This window comes from Heptranchias perlo, chromosome 27 (genome assembly GCF_035084215.1).
Source record: "Heptranchias perlo isolate sHepPer1 chromosome 27, sHepPer1.hap1, whole genome shotgun sequence".
Classification (NCBI taxonomy): Eukaryota; Metazoa; Chordata; class Chondrichthyes; order Hexanchiformes; family Hexanchidae; genus Heptranchias; species Heptranchias perlo.
In genome coordinates this window covers 803,583-816,177 of record NC_090351.1, presented here as the reverse complement: position 1 = coordinate 816,177, position 12,595 = coordinate 803,583, and the positions used below count along the sequence as shown (strand labels likewise).

General features: G+C 53.2%; 1 protein-coding gene across 1 annotated transcript in view; it reads left to right on the top strand.

Annotated features, from left to right (window-relative positions):
• LOC137344317 (FYVE, RhoGEF and PH domain-containing protein 2-like) overlaps positions 1-12,595 on the top strand; it is a 590,021-nt gene that overhangs the window by 149,194 nt on the left and 428,232 nt on the right. Inside the window, exon 7 of the mRNA XM_068007178.1 lies at positions 11,822-11,960. Coding sequence (XP_067863279.1) covers positions 11,822-11,960 — 139 coding nt within the window. The remainder of the gene's footprint in view (positions 1-11,821; positions 11,961-12,595) is intronic.

The following is a 12,595-nucleotide window of genomic DNA, read 5'->3' as shown; positions in this document are numbered from 1 at the left end:
GATGTTAGGGAACTTGGGGAAATAAATAGTGATGTCTTGAGGAGTGTACATATTACAGAGAGGGAGGTGCTGGAAGTCTTAACGCGCATCAAGGTAGATAAATCTCCGGGACCTGATGAAATGTATCCCAGGACGTTATGGGAGGTTAGGGAGGAAATTGCGGGTCCCCTAGCAGAGATATTTGAATCATCCACCGCTACAGGTGAGGTGCCTGAAGATTGGAGGGTAGCAAATGTTGTGCCTTTGTTTAAGAAGGGCGGCAGGGAAAAGCCTGGGAACTACAGACCAGTGAGCCTGACATCTGTAGTGGGTAAGTTGTTAGAGGGTATTCTGAGGGACAGGATCTACAGGCATTTGGAGAGGCAGGGACTAATTAGGAACAGTCAGCATGGTTTTGTGAGAGGAAAATCATGTCTCACGAATTTGATTGAGTTTTTTGAAGGGGTAACGAAGAAGATAGATGAGGGCTGTGCAGTAGACGTGGTCTACATGGACTTCAGCAAAGCATTTGACAAGGTACCGCATGGTAGGTTGTTACATAAGGTTAAATCTCATGGGATCCAAGGTGAGGTAGCCAATTGGATACAAAATTGGCTTGACGACAGAAGACAGAGGGTGGTTGTCGAGGGTTGTTTTTCAAACTGGATGCCTGTGTCCAGCGGTGTGCCTCAGGGATCGGTGCTGGGTCCGCTGTTATTTGTTATTTATATTAATGATTTGGATGAGAATTTAGGAGGCATGGTTAGTAAGTTTGCAGATGACACCAAGATTGGTGGCATTGTGGACAGTGAAGAAGGTTATCTAGGATTGCAACGGGATCTTGATAAATTGGGCCAGTGGGCCGATGAATGGCAGATGGAGTTTAATTTAGATAAATGTGAGGTGATGCATTTTGGTAGATCGAATCGGGCCAGGACCTACTCCGTTAATGGTAGGGCGTTGGGGAGAGTTATAGAACAAAGAGATCTAGGAGTACAGATTCATAGCTCCTTGAAAGTGGAGTCACAGGTGGATAGGGTGGTGAAGAAGGCATTCAGCATGCTTGGTTTCATTGGTCAGAACATTGAATGCAGGAGTTGGGATGTCTTGTTGAAGTTGTACAGGGCATTGGTGAGGCCACACTTGGAGTACTGTGTACAGTTCTGGTCACCCTATTATAGAAAGGATATTATTAAACTAGAAAGAGTGCAGAAAAGATTTACTAGGATGCTACCGGGACTTGATGGTTTGACTTACAGGGAGAGGTTAGACAGACTGGGACTTTATTCCCTGGAGAGTAGGAGGTTAAGGGGTGATCTTATAGAAGTCTATAAAATAATGAGGGGCATAGATAAGGTCGATAGTCAAAATCTTTTCCCAAAGGTAGGGGAGTCTATAACGAGGGGGCACAGATTTAAGGTGAGAGGGGAGAGATACAAAAGGATCCAGAGGGGCAATTTTTTCACTCAAAGGGTGGTGAGTGTCTGGAACGAGCTGCCAGAGGCAGTAGTAGAGGCGGGTACAATTTTGTCTTTTAAAAAGCATTTGGACAGTTACATGGGGAAGATGGGTATCGAGGGATATGGGCCAAGTGCAGGCAATTGGGACTAGCTTAGTGGTATAAACTGGGCGACATGGACATGTTGGGCCGAAGGGCCTGTTTCCATGTTGTAACTTCTATGATTCTATGATTCTATGATTCTATGACGAGGGCGATTCCTGCACACTGGATTCATGACGAGGGTGATTCCTGCACACTGGATTCATGACGAGGGTGATTCCTGCACACTGGACTCATGACGAGGGCGATTCCTGCACACTGGATTCATGACGAGGGTGATTCCTGCACACTGTATTCATGACGAGGGCGATTCCTGCACACTGGATTCAAGACGAGGGCGATTCCTGCACACTGGATTCACGACGAGGGCGATTCCTGCACACTGGATTCAAGACGAGGGCGATTCCTGCACACTGGATTCACGACGAGGGCGATTCCTGCACACTGGACTCATGACGAGGGTGATTCCTGCACACTGGATTCATGACGAGGGCGATTCCTGCACACTGGATTCATGACGAGGGTGATTCCTGCACTGGACTCATGACGGGGGTGATTCCTGCACACTGGACTCATGACGGGGGTGATTCCTGCACACTGGACTCATGACGTGGGTGATTCCTGCACACTGGATTCATGACGAGGGTGATTCCTGCACACTGGACTCATGACGGGGGTGATTCCTGCACACTGGATTCATGACGAGGGTGATTCCTGCACTGGACTCATGACGAGGGCGATTCCTGCACACTGGACTCATGACGAGGGTGATTCCTGCACTGGATTCATGACGAGGGTGATTCCTGCACACTGGACTCATGACTCCTCTCAGGAACCCATATGCTTGGTGGCTAAACTGAGCAACAATCACATTGACAGGTCACCTGGAGCCCTCACCGAGCAGATCGTTGGAGTCCTCGAGCAAAGACTCCACTACCCGGACAGACCTGGTGGCTTCCTACAATACAGCCCAGAGAGAGAGTCGCGGACATACTGTGGTTTGCTGTGTGCTGCATAACTTTGCTCTGCAACAGGGACAACACATGGAGCCACCACTGGAAGAGGACCCTCAGCCTGATGAGGGAGCAGACACTGGTGACAGAGGGGATGGGGAGAAAGTTATTCCTCGCTCTGGTGTAAGCCCCTGCTGCCAGTTTAATTCCCACTAAGGCAGTTTGATAATTGAATTCAGTTTAAAGCATCTCTAGAAGAAAAGTCTGTGATCAGTGACAGTGACAGTGAATTCGGATTGTCGAAAAACCCGTCTGGTTCACTAATGCCCTTTAGGGGAGGAAATCTGCCGTCCTTACCCGGTCTGGGCCCACACGATCGGGATATATGTGACTCCAGTCCCACACGGTCGGGATATATGTGACTCCAGTCCCACACAGTCTGGATATATGTGACTCCAGTCCCACACAGTCTGGATATATGTGACTCCAGTCCCACACGGTCTGGCCTATACGTGACTTCAATAAATACCGGCCTTGCCCACATAGAATGATAGAATCATAGAAAGGTTACAGCATGGAAGGAGGCCATTCAACCCATCGAGTCCGTGCCGGCTCTATGCAAGAGCAATCCAGTCAGTCCCACTCCCCCGCCCTTTCCCCGTAGCCCTGCAATTATTTTCCTTTCAAGTATTTATCCAGTTCCCTTTTGAAGGCCACGATTGAATCTGCCTCCACCACCCCCTCGGGCAGTGCATTCCAGATCCTAACCACTCGCTGTGTAAAAAAGTTTTTCCTCATGTTACCTTTGGTTCTTTTGTCAATCACCTTAAATCTATGTCCTCTGGCCCTTGACCCCTCCACCAATGGGAACAGTTTCTCTCTATTTACTCTGTCTAGACCCTTCATGATTTTGAATATCTCGATCAAATCTCCTCTCAACCATCTCTGTTCCAAGGAGAACAACCCCAGCTTCTCCAGTCTATCCACGTAACTAAAGTCCCTCATCCCTGGAATCATTCTAATAAATCTCTTCTGCACCCTCTCTAAGGCCTTCACATCTTTCCTAAAGTGTGGTGCCCAGAACTGGACACAATACTCCAGTTGTGGCCGAACCAGTGTTTTATAAAGGTTCATCATAACTTCCATACTTTTGTACTCTATGCCTCTATTTATAAAGCCCAGGATCCTGTATGCTTTTTTAACCACTTTCTCAACCTGCCCTGCTACCTTCAATGATTTGTGTACATATACCCCCAGATCTCTCTGTTCCTGGACCCCTTTTAGAGTTGTGCCCTTTAGTTTATATTGCCTCTCCTCGATCTTCCTACCGAAATGTATCACTTCGCATTTTTCTGCGTTAAATTTCATCTGCCACGTGTCCGCCCATTCCACCAGCCTGTCTATATCCTCGTGAAGTCTATCACTATCCTCCTCATTGTTTACTACCCTTCCAAATTTCTTGTCATCTGCAAATTTTGAAATTGTGCCCTGTACACCCAAGTCCAAGTCATTAATATATATCAAGAAAAGCAGTGGTCCCAGCACCGACCCCTGGGGAACACCACTGTACACCTCCCTCCAGTCCGAAAAACAACCGTTCACCAATACCCTCTGTTTCCTGCCCCTTAGCCAATTCTGTATCCATGTTGCTACTGCCCCCTTTATTCCATGGGCCGCAATCTTGATGATAAGCCTACCATGCGGCACTTTATCAAACGCCTTTTGAAAGTCCACATACACCACATCAACTGCATTGCCCTCATCTACCCTCTCTGTTACCTCATCAAAAAACTCAATCAAGTTAGTTGAACACGATTTGACTTTAACAAATCCGTGCTGACTTTCCCAATCAATCCACACTTGTCCAAGTGGCTGTTAATTCTGTCCCGGATTATCGTTCTAAAAGTTTCCCCACCACTGAGGTTAAACTGACCGGCCTGTGGTTGCTGGGTTTACCCTTACACCCTTTTTTGAACGTGTGTAACATTTGCAATTCTCCAGTCCTCTGGCACCACCCCTGTATCCACGGATGTTTGGAAGATTATGACCAGTACCTCCGCAATTTCCACCCTTACTTCCTCAGCAACCTAGGATGCATCCCATCCAGACCGGGTGACTTATCTACTTTAAGTACAGCCAGCCTTTCTAGTACCTCCTCTTTATCAATTTTCAGCCCATCCAGTATCTCAACTTTATCTTCCTTTACTGAGACTCTGGCAGCATCTTCTTCCTTGGTAAAGACAGATGCAAAGTACTCATTTAGTACCTCAGCCATGCCCTCTGCCTCCATGAGTAGATCTCCTTTATGATCCCTAATCGGCCCCACCCCTCCTCTTACTACCTGTTTACTGTTTACATTCCTATAGAAGGCTTTTAGATTCCCTTTTACGTTGGCCGCCAGTCTATTCTCATACTCTCTCTTTGCCCCTCTGATTTCCTTTTTCACTTCTCTGAACTTTCTGTATTCTGCCTGGTTCTCACTTGTGTTAACAATCTGACATCTGTCATACACCCCCTTTTTCCGTTTCATACACCCCCCTTTTCCGTTACATCTCTTTTGTCATCCAGGGAGCTCTGGCTATAGTTGCCCCACCTTTCTGCCTCATGGGAATGTACCCAGACTGTACCCAAACCATCTCCTCCTTAAAGGCCGCCCACTGTTCAATTATAGTTTTGCCTGCCAATTTTTGATTCCAATTTACCCGGGCCAGATCTGTTCTCATCCCACTGAAATTGGCCCTCCTCCAATTGAGCATCCCGAGAAAAAATGAAAATAACCCACCAGGTTATCATGCTCAGTGTGTGACTGAAAGAGAAGAGGGAGCGGAGATGCCTCCTCGCCCTGTGGTGCCAGATCTCCAGCCTTGCCATCTCCTGTACTGGCTGCTCTGTGTCTCCCCATGATGTCGATGGCAGCCTCTTCCATTGGCGTGAGTGTTTGCTGTGACCTCCTCCTGTGCCATGACCTCCTGCTGTGTTGGTAATCCCACAGTTGTTTTCAACATGTATGAGGCAGCTTACCGTATTGTGCTTCGTTTCAGAGGATGGGCCGGAGGAGAAGGTTCAGAGGGTGGGCGGGAGGAGAAGGTTCAGAGGGTGGGAGGGAGGAGCAGGTTTGGAGGGTGGGAGGGAGGAGAAGGTTCAGAGGGTGGGAGGGAGGAGCAGGTTCGGAGGGTGGGAGGGAGGAGCAGGTTCGGAGGGTGGGCGGGAGGAGCAGGTTTGGAGGGTGGGAGGGAGGAGAAGGTTCAGAGGGTGGGAGGGAGTAGCAGGTTCGGAGGGTGGGGGGAGGAGCAGGTTCGGAGGGTGGGGGGAGGAGCAGGTTCGGAGGGTGGGAGGGAGGAGAAGGTTCAGAGGGTGGGGGGAGGAGCAGGTTCGGAGGGTGGGAGGGAGGAGAAGGTTCAGAGGGTGGGGGGAGGAGCAGGTTCGGAGGGTGGGAGGGAGGAGAAGGTTCAGAGGGTGGGGGGAGGAGCAGGTTCAGAGGGTGGGGGGAGGAGCAGGTTCGGAGGGTGGGAGGGAGGAGAAGGTTCGGAGGGTGGGAGGGAGGAGCAGGTTCAGAGGGTGGGCGGGAGGAGAAGGTTCGGAGGGTGGGAGGGAGGAGCAGGTTCGGAGGGTGGGGGGAGGAGCAGGTTCGGAGGGTGGGAGGGAGGAGAAGGTTCGGAGGGTGGGAGGGAGGAGAAGGTTCAGAGGGTGGGAGGGAGGAGCAGGTTCAGAGGGTGGGCGGGAGGAGAAGGTTCAGAGGGTGGGCGGGAGGAGAAGGTTCGGAGGGTGGGAGGGAGGAGCAGGTTCGGAGGGTGGGAGGGAGGAGAAGGTTCAGAGGGTGGGAGGGAGGAGCAGGTTCAGAGGGTGGGCGGGAGGAGAAGGTTCGGAGGGTAGGAGGGAGGAGCAGGTTCGGAGGGTAGGAGGGAGGAGCAGGTTCGGAGGGTGGGGGGAGGAGCAGGTTCGGAGGGTGGGCGGGAGGAGCAGGTTCGGAGGGTAGGAGGGAGGAGCAGGTTCGGAGGGTGGGAGGGAGGAGAAGGTTCGGAGGGTGGGGGGAGGAGCAGGTTCGGAGGGTGGGAGGGAGGAGCAGGTTCGGAGGGTGGGAGGGAGGAGAAGGTTCAGAGGGTGGGAGGGAGGAGCAGGTTCGGAGGGTGGGCGGGAGGAGCAGGTTCGGAGGGTAGGAGGGAGGAGCAGGTTCGGAGGGTGGGAGGGAGGAGAAGGTTCGGAGGGTGGGGGGAGGAGCAGGTTCGGAGGGTGGGGGGAGGAGCAGGTTCGGAGGGTGGGGGGAGGAGCAGGTTCGGAGGGTGGGGGGAGGAGCAGGTTCGGAGGGTGGGAGGGAGGAGCAGGTTCGGAGGGTAGGAGGGAGGAGCAGGTTCGGAGGGTGGGGGGAGGAGCAGGTTCGGAGGGTGGGGGGAGGAGCAGGTTCGGAGGGTGGGAGGGAGGAGAAGGTTCAGAGGGTGGGGGGAGGAGCAGGTTCGGAGGGTGGGCGGGAGGAGCAGGTTCGGAGGGTGGGAGGGAGGAGCAGGTTCGGAGGGTGGGAGGGAGGAGAAGGTTCAGAGGGTGGGAGGGAGGAGCAGGTTCGGAGGGTAGGAGGGAGGAGCAGGTTCGGAGGGTGGGAGGGAGGAGAAGGTTCAGAGGGTGGGGGGAGGAGCAGGTTCGGAGGGTGGGGGGAGGAGCAGGTTCGGAGGGTGGGAGGGAGGAGAAGGTTCAGAGGGTGGGAGGGAGGAGCAGGTTCAGAGGGTGGGGGGAGGAGAAGGTTCAGAGGGTGGGGGGAGGAGCAGGTTCGGAGGGTGGGCGGGAGGAGCAGGTTCGGAGGGTAGGAGGGAGGAGCAGGTTCAGAGGGTGGGCGGGAGGAGAAGGTTCGGAGGGTAGGAGGGAGGAGCTGGTTCGGAGGGTGGGAGGGAGGAGAAGGTTCGGAGGGTGGGAGGGAGGAGAAGGTTCGGAGGGTGGGCGGGAGGAGCAGGTTCGGAGGGTGGGAGGGAGGAGAAGGTTCGGAGGGTGGGGGGAGGAGCAGGTTCGGAGGGTGGGAGGGAGGAGCAGGTTCGGAGGGTGGGAGGGAGGAGAAGGTTCAGAGGGTGGGAGGGAGGAGAAGGTTCGGAGGGTGGGAGGGAGGAGCAGGTTCGGAGGGTAGGAGGGAGGAGCAGGTTCGGAGGGTGGGGGGAGGAGCAGGTTCGGAGGGTGGGAGGGAGGAAAAGGTTCAGAGGGTGGGCGGGAGGAGCAGGTTCGGAGGGTGGGGGGAGGAGCAGGTTCGGAGGGTGGGGGGAGGAGCAGGTTCGGTGGGTGGGAGGGAGGAGAAGGTTCGGAGGGTGGGAGGGAGGAGCAGGTTCGGAGGGTGGGCGGGAGGAGAAGGTTCAGAGGGTGGGAGGGAGGAGAAGGTTCAGAGGGTGGGCGGGAGGTGCAGGTTCGGAGGGTAGGAGGGAGGAGCAGGTTCGGAGGGTGGGAGGGAGGAGAAGGTTCGGAGGGTGGGAGGGAGGAGAAGGTTCAGAGGGTGGGAGGGAGGAGCAGGTTCGGAGGGTAGGAGGGAGGAGCAGGTTCGGAGGGTGGGAGGGAGGAGAAGGTTCAGAGGGTGGGCGGGAGGAGCAGGTTCGGAGGGTGGGAGGGAGGAGCAGGTTCGGAGGGTGGGAGGGAGGAGCAGGTTCGGAGGGTGGGAGGGAGGAGCAGGTTCGGAGGGTGGGGGGAGGAGCAGGTTCGGAGGGTGGGAGGGAGGAGCAGGTTCAGAGGGTGGGCGGGAGGAGCAGGTTCGGAGGGTGGGGGGAGGAGCAGGTTCGGAGGGTGGGAGGGAGGAGCAGGTTCGGAGGGTGGGAGGGAGGAGCAGGTTCGGAGGGTAGGAGGGAGGAGCAGGTTCGGAGGGTGGGGGGAGGAGCAGGTTCGGAGGGTGGGAGGGAGGAGAAGGTTCAGAGGGTGGGAGGGAGGAGCAGGTTCAGAGGGTGGGGGGAGGAGAAGGTTCAGAGGGTGGGGGGAGGAGCAGGTTCGGAGGGTGGGCGGGAGGAGCAGGTTCGGAGGGTAGGAGGGAGGAGCAGGTTCAGAGGGTGGGAGGGAGGAGCAGGTTCAGAGGGTGGGCGGGAGGAGAAGGTTTGGAGGGTAGGAGGGAGGAGCTGGTTCGGAGGGTGGGAGGGAGGAGAAGGTTCGGAGGGTGGGAGGGAGGAGAAGGTTCGGAGGGTGGGCGGGAGGAGCAGGTTCGGAGGGTGGGAGGGAGGAGAAGGTTCGGAGGGTGGGGGGAGGAGCAGGTTCGGAGGGTGGGAGGGAGGAGCAGGTTCGGAGGGTGGAGGGAGGAGAAGGTTCAGAGGGTGGGAGGGAGGAGAAGGTTCGGAGGGTGGGAGGGAGGAGCAGGTTCGGAGGGTAGGAGGGAGGAGCAGGTTCGGAGGGTGGGAGGGAGGAGAAGGTTCGGAGGGTGGGGGGAGGAGCAGGTTCGGAGGGTGGGGGGAGGAGCAGGTTCGGAGGGTGGGAGGGAGGAAAAGGTTCAGAGGGTGGGCGGGAGGAGCAGGTTCGGAGGGTGGGGGGAGGAGCAGGTTCGGAGGGTGGGGGGAGGAGCAGGTTCGGTGGGTGGGAGGGAGGAGAAGGTTCGGAGGGTGGGAGGGAGGAGCAGGTTCGGAGGGTGGGCGGGAGGAGAAGGTTCAGAGGGTGGGAGGGAGGAGAAGGTTCAGAGGGTGGGCGGGAGGTGCAGGTTCGGAGGGTGGGAGGGAGGAAAAGGTTCGGAGGGTGGGCGGGAGGAGCAGGTTCGGAGGGTGGGAGGGAGGAGCAGGTCCGGAGGGTGGGGGGAGGAGCAGGTTCGGAGGGTGGGAGGGAGGAGCAGGTTCGGAGGGTGGGCGGGAGGAGCAGGTTCGGTGGGTGGGAGGGAGGAGAAGGTTCAGAGGGTGGGCGGGAGGAGAAGGTTCAGAGGGTGGGAGGGAGGAGAAGGTTCAGAGGGTGGGAGGGAGGAGAAGGTTCAGAGGGTGGGAGGGAGGAGAAGGTTCAGAGGGTGGGAGGGAGGAGAAGGTTCAGAGGGTGGGAGGGAGGAGAAGGTTCGGAGGGTGGGAGGGAGGAGCAGGTTCGGAGGGTGGGAGGGAGGAGCAGGTTCGGAGGGTGGGGGGAGGAGCAGGTTCGGAGGGTGGGAGGGAGGAGCAATGGTGTTCCCGCTGACTTATGGAGATCTATGGGAGGTGAGAAAGGGAGAGATTGATGGTGCTTCGGAAAAGGGTAAGAACATGCAGGGCTGTACAGAAAGTATGGGAGATGTGAAGGAGAGTCTTACCTTGGCAGTCCTGGAGAGATCATTAAACTTCTTACAAAACTCAGCCAGGTACTGGGGACATTGCTGACCAGCGTCACATGACACCATGCCCGATGATCAATTTGTCTTGGTCACCACCAACTGCCCATCGGTGAGGTAAATCCCCTTTCTATTGTGAACTTTGCTCCTTCAGCATTACTGCAGCTGCAGTCAAAAACCCTGGGCCGGGCTGGAGCCCCTCCTGCCCCCAGATACCTCTCAGAGTGTTGCTTCCTGCTCTGTCCGCAAAAAATGCACATCCCCTTTAAGCTGCTGCCCGTCGTTGAGAAGATGCAGCATTGCCTGATTAACCGACACCTGATTGGCAAACGGCCCATGAGCACTGATCATCCTCCTCGTGTCCTCAGCTGTCCTCCACTCTGTGAATGAGGGGTGACCCTGAAACTGGGACAGCCCCCCCTCCCCGATTCTACTGGGAGACCACTGTTCTCACTCGCCCCACCCAGCCCACCTCACCCCACCCCCCCACCACCCCACCCACCCACCCCCCCACCACCCCACCCCCCCACACCCCCCCCACCCACCCACCCCCCCCACCACCCCACCCACCCCTCCCATCACCCCCCACACCCCCCCCACCCACCCACCCCTCCCACCACCCCCCCCCACCCCCCCACCCACCCACCCCTCCCACCACCCCACACACAGTGCGATAATGCGTGTGAAATAACATTGTGATAATGGCTGTAATAAAATAGTGCGATAATGGGTGTGTTATAACAGTGTGATAATGGGTGTAACATAACAGTTTCATATTCATTGTAAAATAACAGTGTGACAACGGGTGTAATATAAAAGTGTAATAATGGGTGTAATATAACAGTGTGATAATGGGTGTAATATAACAGTGTGATAATGGGTGTAATATAACAGTGTGATAATGGGTGTAATATAACAGTGTGATAATGGGTGTATTATGTGTGATAATAGGTATAATATGAGTGATAGTGGGATAATAGCTGTAATAAAGCAGTGTGATGAAAGGTGTATTATATGTGTGATAATGGGTGTAATATAATAGTGCGATATTGGGTGTGATATAACTGTGATAATAAGTATAAAATAACAGTGTGATAATAGATGTAATATAACATCGTTATAATGTGTGTAATATAACAGTGTTATAATGGGTGTAATATAATAGTGTAATAATGGATGTAATATAATAGTGTAATAATGGATGTAATATAATAGTGTAATAATGGGTGTAATATAATAGTGTAATAATGGGGGTAATATAACAGTGTGATAATGGGTGTAATATAACAGTGTGATAATGGGTGTAATATAACAGTGTGATAATGGGTGTAATATAACAGTGTGATAATGGGTGTATTATGTGTGATAATAGGTATAATATGAGTGATAGTGGGATAATAGCTGTAATAAAGCAGTGTGATAAAAGGTGTATTATATGTGTGATAATGGGTGTAATATAATAGTGCGATATTGGGTGTGATATAACTGTGATAATAAGTATAAAATAACAGTGTGATAATAGATGTAATATAACATCGTTATAATGTGTGTAATATAACAGTGTTATAATGGGTGTAATATAATAGTGTAATCATGGATGTAATATAATAGTGTAATAATGGATGTAATATAATAGTGTAATAATGGGTGTAATATAATAGTGTAATAATGGGGGTAATATAACAGTGTTTATAATGGGTGTAATATAATAGTGTAACAATGGGGGTAATATAACAGTGTTTATAATGGGTGTAATATAACATTGTTATAATGGGTGTAATATAATAGTGTAATAATGGGTGTAATATAACATTGTTATAATGGGTGTAATATAACAGTGTTTATATTGGGTGTAATATAACAGTGTTATAATGGGTGTAATATAATAGTGTAATAATGGGGGTAATATAATAGTGTAATAATGGGGGTAATATAATAGTGTAATAATGGGGGTAATATAATAGTGTAATAATGGGGGTAATATAATAGTGTAATAATGGGGGTAAGCGGATTGTCATTAACAGTGTGGTTAGACTGGCTTATTGTAATGGAGGGGGGTTGGGGGAGGCTGAGTGAGCTGCTATAACCTTGTGTGTTTTACAGGCACAGGGGGAGTGCGGCAGTCTGTCTCTGCAGCATCACATGCTGGAGCCTGTGCAGAGAATCCCTCGCTACCAGATGCTGCTGAAGGACTACCTGAGGAAGCTGCCGTTGGACTCATCAGACAGGACCGATGCAGAGAGTAAGAGCAGGGCGTTGGTGCATTATCCGCCCCAGAGTGGGCACCACCAGTGTGATTCTATCCTTCCACTGGAATTAACCAGAGAACTCCTGGACCCACTGTAGACCCAAAAACTGATAGTTACACCGCCCATTACTGACCCGGTTACACCGCCCATTACTGACCCGGTTACACCGCCCATTACTGACCCGGTTACACCGCCCATTACTGACCCGGTTACAACGCCCATCACTGACCCGGTTACACCGCCCATCACTGACCCGGTTACACCGCCCATCACTGACCCGGTTACACCGCCCATCACTGACCCGGTTACACCGCCCATTACTGACCCGGTTACACCGCCCATTACTGACCCGGTTACACCGCCCATTACTGACCCGGTTACACCGCCCATCACTGACCCGGTTACACCGCCCATTACTGACCCGGTTACACCGCCCATTACTGACCTGGTTACACTGCCCATCACTGACCCGGTTACACTGCCCATTACTGACACGGTTACACTGCCCATTACTGACCCGGTTACACTGCCCATCACTGACCCGGTTACACTGACCGCCCGTCACTGACCCGGTTACACTGACCGCCTGTCACTGACCCGGTTACACTGCCCATTATTGACCAGGTTA